The sequence below is a fragment of the Pristis pectinata genome, chromosome 11 (assembly GCF_009764475.1).
Source record: "Pristis pectinata isolate sPriPec2 chromosome 11, sPriPec2.1.pri, whole genome shotgun sequence".
Lineage (NCBI taxonomy): Eukaryota > Metazoa > Chordata > Chondrichthyes > Rhinopristiformes > Pristidae > Pristis > Pristis pectinata.
The window spans coordinates 4,222,830-4,243,587 of NC_067415.1; the positions used below are offsets into that span (position 1 = coordinate 4,222,830).

At 46.4% G+C, this 20,758-nt stretch overlaps 1 protein-coding gene across 1 annotated transcript in view; it reads left to right on the forward strand.

Annotated features, from left to right (window-relative positions):
* Nucleotides 1-2,649: 2,649 nt before the first annotated feature.
* Nucleotides 2,650-20,758, forward strand: part of map6a (microtubule-associated protein 6a) — a 44,073-nt gene continuing 25,964 nt past the window's right edge. Inside the window, exon 1 of the mRNA XM_052025710.1 lies at nt 2,650-3,218. Within this exon, the coding sequence (XP_051881670.1) occupies nt 3,015-3,218 (204 nt within the window). The 5' untranslated portion in view covers nt 2,650-3,014. The remainder of the gene's footprint in view (nt 3,219-20,758) is intronic.

Below are 20,758 nucleotides of genomic sequence, written 5' to 3' on the forward strand. Positions count from 1 at the left end.
GCAAGTAACAAGTGTGAGCCTAATTTTATATCAACTCCAAAGGGCTTGCATAAGTACGATGGGTTGAATAGCCTCTGCATTGCTCCATGGATGTTATAAGTGATAATGCCTAGCTAGAACTGAGCTCCAATGTATTCCTATTGGGCAGGCACAGCAGTGTAGTGGTTGGCATAACGCTATTACAGCGCCAGCGACCCAGGTTCAATTTGAGCTGCTGTCTGTAAGGAATCTGTATGTTCTCCCCGTGACTGCGTGGGTTTCCTCCAGGTGCTCTGGTTTCCTCCCACATTCCAAAGACGTACGGGTTAGGAAGTTGTGGGCGTGCTATGTTGGCACTGGAAGCGTGGCGACACTTGTGGGCTGCCCCCGGAACACTCTACGCAAAAGATGCATTTCACAGTGTTTTTCAGTGTACATGTGACTAATAAAGAAATGTTCTCTTATTATTGTCACGTGTGCTGAGATACAGTGAAAAGCTTTTGTTTTGCATGCCATCCAGAGAGATGTTGCAATACGTAATTACATCCAGGTAGAAAAAAGAAAACAGAATGTATAATATAGTGTTGCAGTTACAGAGAAAGTGCAGTGCAGGTAGACAAATAAAGTGCAAAGGCCATGAAGAAGTCACATTTAGCATATAAGAGGTCATAGAACATAGAACACTAGAGCACAGTACAGGCCCTTCGGCCCACAATGTTGTGCCAACATTTTATCCTGCTCTAAGATCTATCTAACCCTTCCCTCCAACTAGCCCCCCATTTCTCTATCATTCATGTGTCTATCTAAGAGTCTCTTAAATGACCCTAATATATCTGCCCCCACAACATCTGCTGGCAGTGTATTCCACGCACCCACCACTCCCTGTGTAAAAAACTTACCCCTAAAATGCCCCTTATACCTTCCTTCAATCACCTTAAAATTATGTCCCCTCGTGTTAGCCATTGTCGCACTGGGAAAAAGTCTCTGACTGTCCACTCGATCTATGCCTCTTATCATCTTGTACACCTCTATCAAGTCCCCTCTCATCCTCCTTCTCTCCAAAGAGAAAAGCCCGAGCTCGCTCAACCTATCCTCATAAGACATGCTCTCCAATCCAGGCAGCATCCTGGTAAATCTCCTCTGCACCCCCTCTAAAGCTTCCACATCCTTTCTATAATGAGGTGACCAGAACTGAACACAATACTCCAAGTGTGGTCTGACCAGAGTTCTATAGAGCTGCAACTGAAGAGGCCGCAGCTCTTGAACTCAGTACCCTGACTAATGAAGGCCAACACTCCATACGCCTTCTTAACAACTCTATCAACCTGCGTGGCAATCTTGAGGGATCTATGGACATGGGCCCCAAGATCCCTCTGTTCCTCCACACTGCTAAGAGTCCTGCCATTAACCTTGTATTCTGCCTTTGAATTTGATCTCCCAAAGTGTATCACACTTATCTGGGTTGAACTCCATCTGCCACTTCTCAACCCAGCTCTGCATTCTATCAATATCCTGTTGTAATCTACAGCAACCTCCTACACTATACACAACACCACCAAACTTACTAACTCACCCTTCCACATCCTCATCCAAGTCAGTTATAAAAATCACAAAGAGCAGGGGTCCCAGAACAGATCCCTACGGAACACCACCGGTCACCAGCCTCCAGGCAGAATACGCTCCATCTACCACCACCCTCTGTCTTCTATGGGCAAGCCAATTCTGAATCCACACAGCCATGTTTCCCTGGATCCCATGCCTCCTGACTTTCTGAATAAGCCTTCCATGAGGAACCTTATCAAATGCCTTACTAAAATCCATGTACACCAGTCTGATAATAGTGGGATAGAAACTGTCCCTGAGTCTCTCAAGCTTTCATATCTTCTTTCCGATGGGAGAGTGGAGAGGAGAGAATGACTGGAGTAGGAGGGGTCCTTGATTATGTTGGCTGCTTTCTGAGGCAGCAGGAAGTGTAGATGGAGTCAATGGAGGGGAGACTGCTTTGTGTAATGCTCTGGGCTGTATTCACAACTCTCTGTGATTTCTTGTGGCCATGGGCTTAGCTGTAATGCATCTGGATGGGATGTTTTCTATGGTGTATCTGTAAAAATTGGCAAGGGGACATGCCAAATTTCCTTAGCCTTCTCAGGCTGTAGAGGCACTGGTGTGTGTTCTTGGCCATAGGGTCCACATGGCTGGACCAGGACAACATATTGGTGATATTTATACCTAGGAACTTGCTATGTGCCTGTGATGCTGCCGTAAGTTTTCCATTGCACCTGTGCACACATGTATTTGTGCATATGACAAGAAGTTCGACTTTGAAGCTCTCAGTCATCTCCACCTCAGCACCATTTTTACAGAGAGGGGCGAGTACCCCGCCCTGCTTTCTGAAGTCAATGATCAGCTCTTTTGTTCTGCTGACATTGAGGGAGAGGTTATTGTCTTGACACCGTGTGAAGGATCTCACCCGCCACAAACACCTGTAGGGTTCCAAACTGCCCTCAACTATTGCATCAAATTCCTTTTGCAGAACATAAAGGGCCGTGTATATTGATGAAAGCCTAAATCGTGTTATGACTTAGTTGCGATCCAGACACCAAACAGTTAAAGGGCTGGGCCCTCTATCTCTCTCTCTCTCTCTCTCTCTTCCCTTCCCCCTCCTTCCCACCTCTGCAGACACACAGCGGGCGCTGACTGGAGGAAAAAAAAAGATTTTTTTTTAATTTTATCTCCGGTTCGCCGGATTGTTCAGAGAACAGGGATGTTGGAACTGGAGAGGGCGTGGTGTTTGCGGATGGAAATGTCTCTCTGTGGTTCTGCCCGCGATGGAACTCAGACCGAGTGATTTATTCTGGGCGCTAGTTTGTACTTTGCAGGTGACAGTCATCTCCCAGACCGGAGCTGAGTTTTGAAGAAATATATCAGTGTTATTTCTGCATCAAATCCAAGTGGTTGGAGGGAGGTTGAGGTGATTTTGTTTGCTTGATCGGAGCCACTCGGTGCGAGAGACAGTTTCAGCACCTTGGACAGCGATGGCTTGGCCGTGCATTAGCCGGGCGTGTTGTATCGCTCGGTTCTGGAACCAGTTGGACAAGGCTGATATCGCCGTGCCCTTGGTATTCACAAAATACTCCGAGGTTACCGATGGATCTACTCCCCATCATCAATTCCGAGCCCCAGGGATCGACGCCCAGCCCGTGGGAGGCGATCAAGATTCTATTGCAAAGACGACCGAGGTATCTTTTGTAAAAAAGCATTATTGTTTTGGATAATGTTGGTCTGTTGCAATTCAGGGTAAAAGTCGGGGTCAGATTTTGCATGGGGTCAGTTCTGCCTTGGTGTGTGTATGTGTGTGTGTGTGTGTGTGTGTGTGTGTGTATTTTTGGTTGGCGTCAGCTGTGCAGTACAAGGTGCCGGAGACAACCTTCATCTGCTGGCGTTTGCTTGCATCACGGCCATATGCTCTGTAGTCAACAGATGTAGGGCTGTTTCTAACTGTTGTATCACCCTTCCCCCGTTGTCACGGCCTTTCAAGTATTTGGTCGGGTGGAGGGGGGGTTACCGTACATTGTGGATGTGCTACCCGGGGTGACTCCCTCCTTTCCCCCCTCCTCACCCTGCTTCCCTTACAGAAATCATTAAGTACACACCTCACAGTCAATGGAGGGGGAACGCCAGGCGGTGAAAGTGGATCCATGGAGGTACTAGCAATGTATAGAGGGAGCACAGATGGAGAGAGAGAGAGAAATCCAGATAGAGAGAGAGAGATACAGAGAGAAGATAGATAGATAGATAGTCAGATAGATAGATAGATAGATAGATAGATAGATAGATAGATAGATAGATAGATAGATAGATAGATAGATAGAGAAAGAGAGAAAAAGAGAGAGAAACAGAGGTAGAGACACAGACACATATAGAGACACACACAGATGGCCATACAGACACACAAAGGTAGATGAATACACACAGAGACAGACATGCAGATATACACAAACAGATAGATGGAGAGACAGACAAAGGGATAGACATTCAGATAGACAAACAGAAGATAGAATCGACAGGAGATGAGCAGATCAGTAGATAAGTCACTGCTTTTTTCAACCATTCATAAATATCCTGGATAAATCTGCTTAAAGGTTTAAAACCACCTTTTAATGTACATACTTGATAATATTTCTGTGCAGTTATTATTAAATATCCCTGGATGGTTTCAATATTACATATTCAACATATTTTGTTCTAACAATTTTCAAGAATCCAGTGAATTCTCAGAGTGCCCGCCCAATGATATAAAACACACACACACACACACACACACACACACACACACACACACACACACACACAGACGCACACACATGCACACACACGCACACAGAAGCAAAGATGCACATGTTTGAAAGAGCAGGCACACACCCTGTTCAGTCCCCGTATTGCTGATCCCACCCCCTCTTGCCACCCCCAGCCACACCCTTCCTCCCCACACGGTGTCCCTAATGGTCTCTCAGACCCATTATGGAGTCTGGGATTAGTTCACATGCTGCAGCCTGTGGACTTCCTATTTTATTTTGGCTAAAAGGTCTCACATCCCTCCTCTGAGCAAGACCCTGAGACTGCGTCACACTACCTGGGATGCACCATGTCTTTGCAGTGCCAACACAGTCTCATAATACATGGAAGCTGCCATCAGCACTGCAGCGAACACTTGGACCTTCTCAGATAGAATCAGTTCAGACGCATCATTTAATTTAGGTATTTATCTAAGCCTTGTGATTCTTTGTTATTCTCCAGTATCTCCCTTTGTCAAACAGCACAGAATTTGACTAGTAAACTGCAGCATTTATGAAAGCAAAACAGTCTTGGCATTGTAAGAATGATTGGCAATGAATATTCTCTGTCCCTTGACACCAGGCATAAACAACCATCAGAAGATTACAGATTTCATCCTACATCTACACAACTGTGGCTCACTGGGGAGACACTCCAGCCCATCATGTAAGAAGTTGTGGGTTCATGACGCACTCCAGTAACGTCAGCAGGCTGATACTCTGAGGCAGTACTGCATTGTCTCAATAGCTGCCTTGATTACGTGAAAGACTACAGCACAAGAGCAGGCCATTTGCTCCATGTTGTCTGTTCCAACCACAATGACAAATGAAACTAATCCCCTCTGTTATGCCCTCTGGTATTCAACAGTTCTACCCTGGGAAAAAGATTCTGGCTGCCTACCCTATCTATGCCTCTCATAATTTTATAAACTTCTATCAGGTCTCCCCTGAGCCTCCAATGCTCCAGAGAAAACAATCCTAGTTTGTCTAACATCTCCTTATAGCAAATACTTTCTAATCCAGGTAGCATCCTAGTAAACCTCTTCTGCACCCTCTCCAAAGCCTCCACATCCTTCCTGTAATGGGGCAACCAGAACTACAGGCAAAGCTCCAAGTTCGGCCTAACCAAAGTTTTGTATAACTGCTATGACCTCCTGACTCTTGTACTCTGTGCCTTTAGCAATGAAGGCAAGCATGCCATACACCTTCTTTACCACCTGATCTATTTGTGTGGCCACTTTCAGGGAGCTACGAACTTGGACCCCAAGATCCCTCTGTATATAAATGTTCTTAAGGATCCCGCCATTTACTGTATACTTTCCCTGTACATTTGACCTTCCAAAGGGCAACACCTCACACTTGCAAGGATTAAACTCCATCTGCCATTTCTCAGTATATTTGTGACTGATCTACAGTAGATCCTCCTGCATCTTTTGACAATCTTCTTCACTACCCACAGCTCCACCAATTTTTGTGTCATCCGCAAACTTACTAATCAGCTCATCTACATTTTTGTCTGAGTCATTTATAGGTATCACAGACAACAGAGGTCCCAACACTGATCCCTGCAGTACGCCACTGGTCACGGACCTCCAGCCAGTGTAACACCGTTCCACCACTACCCTCTGTCTTCTATGGCCGAGCCAATTCTAAATCCAAACTACCAATGTACGTGGGTCCCATGCACCTTAATCTTCCTGACCAACCTTCCTTTTCAGGCGCCTTACTTGATACTGCTTTGAAGAAGAGCAGGGAGGTTTCCCCAACCTCCTGGGACCAACATTTATCCCTCAATCAGTATCACTAACACAGACTTTCTGGTAGTTATTTGTTCCCACGTACAAAAAATGGCATCTACCTTACCTAAATGACAACATTAAAGTACCATTTAAAATTGTACACCTTCTGTGTATTTTTATACCATTGAGTGGAGAGACTAAGGGAGCTAGGACTTTACTCATTGGAGAGAAGGAGGATGAGGGGAGACATGAGGGGAGACATGAGACAACTACAGGTTAATAAATACGACATTGTGGCAATCACCGAGTCATGGCTTTACGATGGATGTGATTGGGAGCTGAATGTCCAGGGGTACACAGTGTATAGGAAGGATAGGCGGGTAGACAGAGGGGGAGGTGTGGCCATGATGGTTAGTAGTGATATAAAATCAATAGAAAGGAAGGATATTGGGTCAGAGGAGGTGGAATCCTTGTGGGTGGAGCTAAGGAATAGCAAGGGTAAAAGGACAATAGTAGCAGTCATATATAGGCCCCCTAATAGCAGTCAGCAAGTGGACGATAAGTTGCAGTTTGAGATAGAAAAAGCATGCCAGAGTGACAATGTGAAGATCATTATGGGGGATTTTAACTTGAAGGTGGACTGGGAAATCCAGAATGGCCGTAGTACTCAGGAGAGGGAGTTTGTGGAATGTCTAAGGGACGTTTTTCTAGAGCAACTTGTTGAAGAGCCCACCAGGGGATCGGCTGTTTTGGATTGGGTGCTGTGTAATGAACCGGAGGTGATTAGGGAACTAAAGGTAAAGGAACCACTGGGAACCAGTGATCACAATATGATTGAGTTCAGTTTCAAGTTTGAGAAGGAGAAGCTGGTAACTGGTGTATCGATATTTCAGTGGAACAAAGGAAATTACAATGGTATGAGAGAGGAGTTGGCCCTAATTGATTGGAAGAGTAAGCTGGCTGGAGGGACGGCAGAGGAGAAATGGAAGGAATTTCTACAGGAAATAAGGAAATTGCAGGATAGATATATTCCAAGAAAAAAGGTTTTTAATGAAAAAAAGGCACAAATGTGGATAACGAGAGAGGTGAAGGCTAAAATAAAAGCAAAAGAGGCGGCATACAAAGAAGCAAAAATTAGTGGGAAAACAGAAGACTGGGAAGCTTTTAAAAACCTGCAGCGAGAAACTAAGAAGGTCACTAGGAAAGAAAAGATGAATTATGAAAGGAAGTTGGTGGATAACATTCGAAAGGATACTAAGAGTTTTTTTAAATACATAAGGTGTAAAAGAGAGACACGGGTTGATATAGGACAAATTGATAACGCTGCAGGAGCTATTATAATGGACGATAGAGAGATGGCAGAGGAATTGAATGAATATTTTGCATCGGTCTTCACCGTGGAGGACATCAGCAATGTGCCGGTTAGTCAGGAGTCTCACGAAATGGAATTGAGTTCAGTTAAGATTACTAGGGAGAAGGTGCTAGGAAAACTAAATGGACTAAAGACTGATAAGTCTCCTGGACCGGATGAGGTGCATCCCTGGGTTCTGAAGGAGGTGGCTTTAGAGATAGCGGAGGCATTGGCGATAATTTTCCAGAAATCGATAGATTCCGGCATGGTTCCGGAGGACTGGAGGGTCGCAAATGTAGTTCCGCTGTATAAGAAAGGAGGGAGGCAGCATAAAGGAAATTACAGACCTATTAGTCTGACGTCAGTGGTGGGAAAGTTATTGGAATCTATCCTCAAAGACAGGGTTACGGAATACCTAGAGGCACAGGGCAGGATAGGTCCTAGCCAACATGGTTTTGTGAAGGGAAGATCCTGCCTGACCAACCTATTGGAGTTTTTTGAAGAAATCACAGGTAAGGTGGATAAGGGAGAGGCGGTAGATGTTGTGTATTTAGACTTTCAAAAGGCCTTTGATAAGGTGCCTCACAAGAGACTGATTAATAAGATGAGAGGTCATGGAATTACGGGTAGGATAACAGAATGGGTGGAGCATTGGCTGGTTGGCAGGAAGCAAAGAGTGGAAATAAAAGGATCTCATTCTGGTTGGTTACCGGTTACTAGTGGTGTGTCGCAGGGGTCGGTGTTGGGACCGCTCCTTTTTACCTTGTACATTAATGATTTGGATGATGGAATAAATGGTTTCGTGGCTAAGTTTGTGGATGACACCATGATAGGTGGAGGAGTAGGGAGTATTGAAGAGATAGGAAGGTTGCAGAGGGACCTAGACAGTTTAGGAGAATGGGCAAGGAAATGGCAGATGAGATTCAATGTAGAGAAATGTGCAGTTGTACACTTTTGAAGCAGAAATAAGTGGGCAGATTATTATCTAGGAGGAGAGAAAATCCAAAGCACGGAAGTACAAAGGGACTTGGGGGTACTCGTGCAGGATACCTTAAAGATTAACCACCAGGTCGGATCAGTGGTAAAGAAAGCGAATGCTATGTTGGCATTCATTTCGAGAGGTATAGTGTATAAAAGAAAGGAAGTGTTGATGAGGGGTCTATGGGGCACTAGTGAGGCCTCATTTGGAATATTGTGCGCAGTTTTGGGCCCCACATCTTAGGAAGGATGTGTTGACGTTGGAGAGGGTTCAAAGGAGATTTACGAGGATGATTCCAGGAATGAAAGGGCTTACGTATGAGGAGCGTTTGTCAGCTCTTGGACTGTACTCACTGAAGTACAGAAGAATGAGAGGGGACCTCATAGCGACATTTAAAATATTGATAGGAAAGGACAGAGTAAATGTGGCTAGGCTGTTTCCCTTGGTGGGTGAGTCCAGGACCAGAGGGCACAATCTTAGAATTAGAGGGTACAGTTTCAAAACAGAGATGAGGAAAAATTTCTTTAGCCAGAGGGTGGTGAATTTGTGGAACTCCTTGCCACGTACAGCAGTGAAGGCCAGATCAGTGGGGGCGTTCAAGGAGGAGATAGATAGATATCTAAATAGTCAGGATATCAAGGGATATGGGGATAAGGCCGGAAATTGGGATTAGAATAGTTTTTTTTTCTTCTTCCCCCATTCCCCATTTCTCATTTCTATTTCCCTTTCCTTGGAGCAGACTCGATGGGCCGAATGGCCTGCTTCTGCTCCCTTGTCTTGTGATCTTGTGATCTTGTGATGATAGAGCTGTACAAAATATTAAGAGGAATAGATAGAGTGGACAGCCAGCGCCTCTTTCCCAGGGCACCAATGCTCAATACAAGAGGGCATGGCTTTAAAGTAATGGGTGGGAAGTTCAAGGGAGATATCAGAGGAAGGTTTTTTACCCAGAGAGTGGTTGGGGCATGGAATGCGCTGCCTGGGGCGGTGGTGGAGGCAGGTACATTGGTCAAATTCAAGAGATTGCTAGATAAGCATATGGAGGAATTTAAAATAGAGGGATATGTGGGAGGAAGGGGTTAGATAGTCTTAGGCGTGGTTTAAAGGTCAGCACAACATTGTGGGCAGAAGGGCCTGTATTGTGCTGTACTGTTCTATGTTCTATAAAAACTTATAACTTTATGTACACTTTACTAAAGAACACTTTAAAGTCATACTCATAGAGCATGGAAACAGGCCCTTCAGCCCAACTTCTCCATGCCGATCATGTTGCTAGTCCTAATTGTCTGTGTTTGGCCCATATCCCATCCATGTACCTTTCCAAATGTCTTTTAAATGTTGTTATTGTACTCTACCACTTCCTCTGGCAGCTCGTTCCACATATCCACCACCCTCTGTGTGAAGAAGTCGCCCCTCTGGTCACTTTTAAATCTTTCCCCTCTTACCTTAACCTGTGTCCTCTAGTTTTCGACTCCCCCAGTCTGGGAAAAAGACCCAAGAGTTATAGTCATTGAGTTGTCAAGTGCAGAAATGGGCTCTTCGGCCTATTACCCATGCTGACCATCAAGTACCCATCTACGTCAATCTTACACTAATCGCATTTTATTCTCCCCACAATCCCCTCAAGGAGGACAGTTTCAAATCAAGTAAAACCTCACCAAGGAGGGGCTGTGGTTGATGCTGGACCAACAAATAAGAATCTGAAGCAGCTGAGATCCTATCAAAAGATTCCATGGCTCTATGACTTGAGAAGGTGGGGGTGAGACACCTTGTTGAAGCACTTCAGTCTGTCTGGTGAAGGTGCTCCTACGGTGCTGTTAGGGAGGGAGTTCCAGGATTTACACCCAGTGAAGGTGAAGGAACGGCAAGATATTTCCAAGTCGGGACGGTGTGTGACAGGGAGGGGAACCTGCAGGTGGTGGTGTTCCCCTGCACCCGCTGCCCTTGTCCTTCTGGGTGGGAGAGGAGGTGGGTTTGGGAGGTGCTGTCAGAGTAGCCTGGGTGAGTAACTGCAGTGCGTTGTCTAGACGGTGCACACTGCAGCCACTGTGTGCCAGTGGTGGAGGGAGGGGGGTGTTTAGATAAGATAAGATTTCTTTATTAGTCACATGTACATCGAAACACACAGTGAGATGCATCTTTTGCGTAGAGTGTTCTGGGGGCAGCCCGCAAGTGTCGCCACGCTTCCGGCGCCAACATAGCATGCCCACAACTTCCTAACCCGTACGTCTTTGGAATGTGGGAGGAAACCGGAGCACCCGGAGGAAACCTACGCAGACATAGGGAGAACGTACAAACTCCTTACAGACAGCGGTGAGAATTGAACCCAGGTGGATGGGGTGTTGAGCCACCTGTGCTCATCCAGACAAGTGGAAGGAATGCCTGCTAAGACTTGTGAGAAGGAATTAGATTCATCCCAGCAACAACAACCGCACTTATAGATCACTTTTATGTAGTGATAACGATCCCAAGGTGCTGTACAGCAGCATGAGTGAATGAAATTTGAGCCACCCAAGGTGATCAAAAGTTTAGTTAAAGAGATTTTATGAGTCATAGTCATACAGCACAGATACAAGCCCTTCACACGGAGTCCACACTAACCATCAGACTGGTGTTGGTATTGGTTTATTATTGTCATATGTACTGAGATACATAGAATATAGAACAGTACAGCCCAGGAACAGGCCCTTTGGCCCACGGTGTTGTGCGGAACTAATTGAACTAATCCCTTCTGCCTGCACACTCCATTTCCCTTCATTCTCTGGTTATTCATGTACCTACCTAAGAGCCTCTTAAATGCCTCTGTCTCTACCTTCACCACCACCCCTGGCAGCGCATTCCAAGCACCCACCGCTTGCCCCACACATCTCCTTTGAAATTTCACCCTCTCACCTTAAACGCATGCCCTCTGGTATTAAACATTTTGACCCCGGGAAAGAGATACCAGCTGTCTACTCTATCTATGCCTCTCAGAATCTTATAAACTTCTATCAGGTCTCCCCTCAGCTTCTGCTGCTCCAGAGAAAACAACCCAAGTTTATCCAGCTTCTCCTTTAAGTACCTGCCCTCTAATCCAGGCAAGATCCTGGTGAACCTCTTCTGCACCCTCTCCAAAGCCTCCACATCCTTCCTGTAATGGGGCGACCAGAATTGAATGCAATACTCCAGATACGGCCTAACCACAGTTTTATAGAGCTGCAACATAACTCCCTGACTCTTGAACTCAGTGCCTCAACTAATAAAGGCAAGCATGCCGTACGCCTTCTTTACCACCCTATCAACTTGTGTGGCCACTTTCAGGGAGCTGTGGACTTGGACCCCAAGATCCCCCTGTACATATACACCACATACAGTGAAAAGCTTTTGTTTTATATGCCATCCAGACAGATCATGCCATGCATAATTACATGGAAACAGAATGCAGCAGTGCAGGTAGACAAATAAGGTGCAAGGGCCGCCACAAGGTAGACAGGGAGATCAAGAGATCAAGGTAGACAGGGAGACCAAATTTTATTGTCCCATCAACTCCCCCATTCACCGACACACTGGTGGTAACTTGCAGTGGCTAATTAACTTACCAAGGCCTTCAAGAAGAAACAGAAGGTGGAGAAGATTGAGGAGGGATCTTGTGCCCTCAGTGTGGGCACCATTGATGCAGTGATTAAAACCAGCAGCAGGCAGTAAACGGGAAATGGTGCAGGGGATGGTAGGTCTGGGGGAGGCAATGATTCGTGCACTACTGTTGAGAAGAATCCCTGTCTCTAGGACTAATAGATTCCCGGTATCCTGATGTATGCGGCTTGGAGAAGAAAGTAATCGATAAATTCAATCATCTCCTCAAACTTACAGAGCATTACAATTGTACTTGCTGTACAATACATTTATAATCTTATTTCAGATGATAACTATCAAGCACTCACGGTTCTGACAATTCCGACGTGAAATTGCTAACCTTCCAGCTCTTCGGAAATAATTTGCAAAATTACAAGATGTCTGGCTGTAAATTCTTGGCAATGGTTTATTTTGAACATAAAACATAGAAGATTACAGCCCAGGAACAGGGCCTTCGGCCCACAATGTCACTGCTGACCAGGATGCCATATTAAACTAAACCTAACTGTCTGCACATGTTCCATATCCCTCCATTTCCTGCATGTTCGTGTGCCTGTCTAAATGCCACTACTATATCTGTTTCCACTACCACCTCTGACAGCATGTTCCAGGCACACACCACTCTCTGTGTAAAAAAAAATTACCCCACATATGTCATTTGAACTTTCCCCTTCACAGCTTAAAGCTATGCCTTCTAGTACTTGATGTTTGAAAAAGACTCTATCTACTCTATCTACAGTTCTGATAGTTTTATAAACTTCTATCAGGTCTCCCCTCAGCCTCCACCGCTCCAGAGAAAACAACCCAAGTTTGTCCAACCTCTCCTCATAGCTCATACTCTCTAATCCAGGCAGCATCCTGGTGAACCTCTTCTGCACCCTCTCCAAAGCCCCCACATCCTTCCTGTAATGGGGCGACCAGAACTGCACGCATTACTCCAAGTGTGGTCTGACCAAAGTTTTATACAGCTGCAGTGGGACTTTCTGACTGTGATACTCAATGAAGGCAAACGTGCCTTATGTCTTCGTTACCACTGTATTTACTCGTGTTGCCACTTCCAGGGAGATATGGATTTGGACCCAAGATTCCTCTGTGCATCAATGCTGTTAAGGGTCCTGCAATTTACTGTATAGTTTCCCCCTACATTTGAACTCCTAAAGTGCAACACCTCACACTTGCAAGGATTAAACTCCATCTGCCATTTCTCAGTATATTTGTGACTGATCTACAGTAGATCCTCCTGCATCTTTTGACAATCTTCTTCACTACCCACAGTTCCACCAATTTTTGTGTCATCTGCAAACTTACTAATCAGCCCATCTACATTTTCGTCTGAGTCATTTATATGTGTATCACTAACAACAGAGGTCCCACCGCAGATCACTGTGGAACATTAATCACGGACCTCCAGTCAGAATAACACCCTTCCATCACTACCCTCTGTCTTCTGTGACCAAGCTACTTTACCTACATGGAGACCATCTGACCCATCAAGTCTCTGCTGACTCTCAGAGCAATCCCATCAATTCTTCCCACTTACATCCTTTCACCTATTGTCTCCCAGATGCCCATTAACTCAACCCTAATTCTCCAGTCAATCTACACTAAGGGCAATTGACAGTCACTGTTTAACCTGTCAACCCCACATCTTTGGGATGTGGGAGATAACAAAAGCACCCAGGAGGAACCTCGTGGTCACAGGGAGAAGGTGGAACTTGCACACAGACAGCACGGAGGTCAGGGTCGTACCTGGGTTCCTGGAGCTGTACTAACTGCTGTGAACCTGTCCCACCCCTATCATCACTGATCATATCTGGTGGCAGTTCAATGGGAAATGGGACCCTCTTTATTGTTTTAACACAAACCGTTTGTTTAGATTTTAACTCGCTGCAAGTATTGGTAATTGGTTTATTGTTGTTCCATGTACTGAGATACAGTGAAAAGCTTTTGTTTGCATGCCATCTGGACACATTGTGCCGTAAGATAAGATATAAGATATTTTTATTAGTCACATGTACATCGAAACACACAGTGAAATGCATCTTTTGCGTAGAGTGTTCTGGGGGCAGCCCGCAAGTGTCGCCACGCTTCCGGCGCCAACATAGCACCCCCACAACTTCCTAACCCGTACGTCTTTGGAATGTGGGAGGAAACCGGAGCACCGGGAGGAAACCCATGCAGACAGGGGGAGAACGTACAAACGCCTTACAGACAGCAGCCGGAATTGAACCCGGGTCGCTGGCGGTGTAATAGCGTTATGCTAACTGCTACACTACCATGCCTCCATGCCTGCCCACAAGTACATCAAGGTAGTAAATCAAGGACATCAAGTACACAAGTACATCAAGGCAGTAAAAAGAAAACAGAATGCAGAAATATAGTGTTGCAGCTACAGAGAAAGTGAAGTGCAAGTAGACAAATAGGCCAAGGTATCATTGAATGAAGGATCAGACTTGAGGGGCTGAATGGTCTGCCTTTGCTCCTATTTCTTTTGTTCCTGATATTCTAACAATCAACCACGATCTTATTAAATGTTGTACATGCTTAGGAGGATGGATGGTTTCCTGAATAATGTCCTTGTAACATAGTGAAACGCAGGTGTCCATTATCCAATGTGCAAAGCAGTTGAATTTCTCAATTAGATTTGGTGCTGGAACTCAAATGTTTAAAATTCCAGGGTATTGATATAGAAACGATCTGAAGCTTCGATTACATTCCATTTGGATCTTCCATTATCATTGAGTCCTGGAAGAAACTTCACACTTCCAAGGAATCCCATCACACAACATCTCAGAGCGTTTTACTCAGTGCCCCCACGATCTCCCTGTACCCTCAAAATTCCAGGATGTATCCCATCTGCTCCTGGTGACTCACTAACTTTAAGTTCAGGCAACATTCGTAACATCAGCTTTTAACATCTCCAACATCTCAACTATTTCATCCTTCGATATTACTTTGGAGGGCTCCTCTTACCGAATGAAGAAGATGCAAAGTATTCATTTAATACCTTAACACTGCCCTCAGCACGTTCCCATTTTTGTCCTTACTGGACCCAATTCCTCCATGTACTGCCATGTATTTCCAAGTCAAGGGAGTTGAGACCTGGAGGGGAACCTGTAGATAGTGGCGCTTGATGGACCTACTGCCCTTTTCCTTCTTGGTAACAGAGATTGCAGGTTTGGCAACTAATTGTTCAGGCAATGTTCAGCACAACTCGCAATTCCTCAGAAAATGAAGCGGTCCACAACCAAATGCAACAAGACCTGGCGAACACCCAGGCCTGGGATGATAGGTAGGTAAGCAACATTCACACCACGTGTGCTAGACTATGACGATATCCAACAAGGGAAAATCCAGCCCTCACCCCCTGACATTCAATGGCACTACCATCACTGAATCCCCCACCAGCAATATCCTGGGGGTTCCCATTAACCAGAAACTGATCTGCAGTAGCCACGTACACAGTGTGGCCACAAGAGCAGGTCAGAGGCTGGGAACCCTGCAATGACTAACTCACCTCCTCACTCCCCAAAGCCTGTCCACCATCTACACAGCTCAGGTCAGGACTCACCACTTGCCTGGGTAAGCGCAGCTTCAACAACACTCAAGAAACTCAACACTATACAGGACACGGCAGCCTGCTTGATCGGCACCCCGTCCACAACCATTCACCCACTCCACCACTGATGCAGTGTAAGAGCAGTTCTGTACCATCTACAGGACGCACTGCAGCAACTCATCAAGACTCCTCAGACAGCACCTTCCAAACCCACCACCTCTACCAGCTAGAAGGACAAGGGCAGCAAAAGCACGGGGAACACCACCCCCTGGAGGTTGCCCCCCTAAACCACGCGCCATCCCGACTTGGAAATATCTCGCCGTTCTTTCACCGTCACTGGGTCAAAGTCCTGGAACTCCCTCCCAGCATTGTGGGTACACCCACACCTCAAGGACTGCAGCGGTTTGAGAAGGCAGCTCACCACTACCTGCTCAAGGGCAATGAGGGATGGGCAATTAAATGCTGGCTCAGCCTGTGAAGCCTGTATCCCCTTCAATGAATATAAATGCAGGGTATTGTGCTGCAGTGGTGGGGGGAATGAATATTAAGTGTGTTTTGTCCTGGAACTTCTTGGAAGCTGTTAGAGCTGCACTTAACCAGGCAAGTGAAGAGTATTCCATCATGATCCCGGCTTGTGCACTGTTGATGGTGGAAAGCCTTTGGGGTGTCAGGAGGTGAGTCCTATGCCTCAGGATGCTCAACATCTGACCTGGTCTTGTAGTCACAGCATTCATGTGGTCGGTTCAGTTCAGTTTCTGGGAAGTGGTGATCCCCAAGGATGTTGATGAAGGGGGACTGGGCAATGGTAGACTATTTGTTAGAGGTGGTCATTGCTTGGTATTTTGTGGCCCAAAGGTTACCTATAAGTCCAAGTTGAATGGTGTCCAGGTCTTGCTGCATGCAGGCATGGGCAGCTTCATTGGTGAGGAGCTGCAAACACAATTGAACATTGTGAGATCATCTTCAAACTTAGTCATAGAGTAATATTGCATGAAAACAGGCCCTTCAGCCCAACTCATCCATGCTGATCACGGTGCCCATCCAAGCTAGTCCCATTTTCCCGCATTTGGCCCATATCCCTCTAAACCTTTCCTCTCCATGTACCTGTCCAAATGTCTTTTAAATGTTGTTAATGTACCTGCCTCAACCACTTCCTCTGGCAGCTCGTTCCATATACTGACCAACCTCTGTGTGAAGAAGTTGCCCCTCAGGTCCTTTTTAAATCTTTCCCCTCGGACCTTGAACCTATGCCCTCTAGTTCTTAATTCCCCAGCACTGGGGAAAAGACTGTGGCTATTCACCCTATCTATGCCCCGCGTGTCTATATACACCTTACGATAGAAAGAAGGTCATCGATGAAGCAGCAGATGACGGTTGGGCCCAGAACGCTGCAGGAACTCCTGGGGAAGTCTTCCAGTGATGTCCCGGGCTGGGATGATTGACCTCCAGCAACCATAACCATCTTTCTTTGTGTGAGGTCTGACTCTACCCATCAAAGCATTGTCCCTCTGATGCCCAGCTTCTCCATGGCTTTTTGATGCCACACTCAATCAAATGTCAAGGGCAGTCACTCTCACCTCACCTCTGGAATTCAGGTCTTTGGTCCAAGTTCGGATCAAGGATATGATGATACCTGGAGCAAAATGGTCCTGACAAGACCCAGACAGGGTGTCAGTTGTTGGTAAGTAAGCGCCACTTGATAGCACTGTTGATGGCACCTTCAATCACTTCGTCAAGCACCTTCGCTCTGTTCGGTGCAACAGCCAGGACCTCCTGGTGGCCACCCACTTCAATTCCACACCCCACTCCCACAATGACATGTCTGTCCATGGCCTCCTCTACTGCCACGCTGAGGCCAGGCGCAGGTTGGAGGAACAACACCTCATATTCCGCCTTGGGACTCTCCAACCTGATGGCCTCAACATCGATTTCTCCAACTTCTGGTAACCCCTCCCCTTCTTTATCTTCCACACCCCCCGCACACCTTTGTCTTCCCTTATTCCTGTGGCTCCCTTTCCCCGCCTCGATGACCTGCCCATCTCCTCTCCTCCCCTCCCCCATCCTTCCACGGTCCACTGCCCTCTCCCACTGGATTCCTTCTTCTTCAGCCCTTGGCCTCTGCTACCTATCACCTCTCAGCTTATTGCACCTTCACCCCCTCCCCCACTGACCTTCCCCCTCTCACCTGGACTCACCTGTCCCCTGCCTGCCTGAGCTCCTCCCCCTCCCCCCACATTCCAGCTTCTGCCCTCTTCCTTTCCAGTCCTGATGAAGGGTCTCAGCCCAAAACGTCGACTGTTTATTTCCCTCCACAGATGCTGCCTGACCCGCTGAGTTCCTCCAGCACTTTTTATGTATTGCCCGATTCCAGCATCTGCAGAATTCTTTGTGTTGTCTTCAATAACTTCATTGATGATTGAGAGTAGGCTTTCTGGGCAGTAATTAGCCAGATTGGATGTCCTATTTTTATGAATAGGGCATACCTGGGCAGGCACGGAAGTGTAGCGGTTAGCGTAACGCTATTACAGCGCCATGGACCCGGGTTCAATTCCGGCCACTGTCTGTAAGGAGTTTGTATGTTCTCCCCACGTCTGCATGGGTTTCCTCCAAGTGCTCCGGTTTCCTCACATTTTCCAAAGACGTAAGGGTTAGGAACTTGTGGGCACTCTACGTTGGTGCCAGAAGCGTGGCGATACTTGCGGGCTGCCCCTAGAACACTCAACACAAAAGATGCATTTCACTGTGTGTTTCAATGTACATGTGACTAATAAAGCTATCTTAGACCTGGGCAACTTTCCACATTGTCAGGCAGATACATGCATTGTAGCTAGTTTCCTGAAAGTGGCGACACAGGTAGACAGGGCAGTGAAGAAGGCCTCTGGTATGTTTGCCATCAAACTGTCCAAGGTGTTGAATAGAGGAGTTTGGACTACCCGTTACAGTTGCACGAATCATCGGTTAGGCAACACTTGGAATATAGTGTGCAGTTCTGGTCACCACGCTATAGGAAGGATGTGATTAAGCTGGAGAGGGTACAGAAAAGTTCCACAAGGATTTTGCTGGGACTGGAGGGCGTGAGTTATAAGGAGAGACTGGATAGGCTGGGACTGTTTCCCCTGGAGTGATGGAGGCGGAGGGGCGACCTTGAGAGGCATAGATAGGGCACATTGTCGTGGTCTTTTTCCCAGGGTAGGGGAGTCTAAAACTAGGTTTGAGGGGAAGGATCTATAAAGGGGATATGAGGGATTTTTTTTACACAAAGGGTGGTGGGTGTGTGGAACGAGCTGCCAGAGGAAGTGGTAAGAGGTGGGTATAATTACAGCATTTAAAAAACACTTGGACAGCTATTTGGATAGGAAAAGTTAAGAGGATACGGGCCAAACTCAGACAAGTGGGACTAGTGTTGATAGGCACCATGGTCAGTATGGATGAGTTGGGCCGAAGGTCCAGTTTCTGAGGTGTATGACCCTATAATTATATGTCAGCTTGGTTATAGGTGTGGATATATGGCATGCTTTTCACTGTATCTCGGTACGTGTGACAATGATAAACCAATTACCATTGACCTGGTCAATATTCATCCTTGACACAACACCTGATTGTCTGGTCATCATCTCAGTGTTGTTTGTGGGATCTTGCTGTGCATACATTTGCATAAGTTCAATGTTCTGGAGCACAGGTCCAAAGAACCATTCCTAGAGCTGGCATGTTGTCTGGCCCTGTAGCCTTTCCTGAATCCATGCTCCCAGTCATTTCCCATTACCATTCCTGAAGACTGGCTTGGGCGATATTGGAGACATCAGGAGCAGGCTGAGGTGACCATCCAACTCCTTCATCGGGGTTTTCGAAAGGGAATTGGATAGACACTAGGGGTTATGATCTGCAGAGATACCGGGGCCAAGGCACATCTGAGTGGCCACTTAGATCAAGCTGAGCATTGCTAGTCTGAGCAATGGGCTGAATGGCCTCCTCTTGTATGAGAACAGTTCAGAGTGCCTCAGAATAACATCATAAATAAAACTAATGACTAGGAAAGAGACCTGATGCCAAACACTAGAGGACAATCATTTAAAGTGAGAGGGGTAAAGGTGATAGGAGATGTGGGGAAAGTTTTGTGGTGGGGGCCTGGAACAGGCTGCCGGAGGTGGTGGTGGAAGGAGATACAACAGTGGCATTTAGGGGCGATTAGATAGTGTTGTGAGAAATCCACATGGCTGTCACATGACAGTAGCGACACTGACCCTCACTGACCGGAGGACAGCATTGCTCCTCTGATCAGAAGTGACACTACTGTCAATCAAGGTGTGGCTCCACCCACCCCTCAGGTGTGAGAGTACCTTTTGCATCTGAACCTGCCTGACCAGCATCCTTTCTCTCTGAACCTGCTTGACCATTGGCTGTGGCAGGAACCTTTATCTTTGACTCCCACACCATTGGCTCGTTTAAATCACAACAGTGAGGCTCCACCCAGCCTCCTAGCACCATAAAAAGGGCCGTGTCCACTAACCCTGTCTCTTTCAATGACCCCAGGAGTAGTGAGACAATGCTGCAGAGATCATTGGTAAGAGTGCATCACCACATGGTCAGGGAGTGTTTCACTCAGACTCTGGGAGCGTTAAGGGCCAATGCTACTGTAGGATGGGCATTGAAGTGTTATATTCCTGAAGTTGTACATTGTTACTGTGTGCTTGTGTGTATTAGTGTGTGTGTGTGAGTGTATATTACCCCAGCTGTGCTTCCTCTCTCGTGTTCATGGTATCCTGTGCGTGAGTGAGTGTGTGTCTGTTCCCATCCATTCTGTCCTGCGTTTGCCTTTGTGATTAAACTAGTTTTGGTCTACAAAGCTCGAGTCCAGAGTCCTTGATCCTTAAGACAGATAAAAGAACGATTTCACACAACAGATAGACACATGAATATGCAGGGAATGGAGGGATATGCATCATGTGCAGGCAGAAGAGATTCAGTTTAATTTGGCATCGTGTTCGGCACAGATATTGTGGGCCGAAGGGCCTGTTCCTGTGCTGTACTGTTCTGCACTGCACTTTCTCTATAGCTGCAACACTATATTCTGCATTTTGCTTTCTTTTCCTTTTGTACTACCTCAATGTACTGATGTATGGAATGATCTGTCTGGATGGCACGCAGACAAAAGCTTTTCACTGTATCTCGGTACATGTGACAATAATAAACCGATTACCACTGACC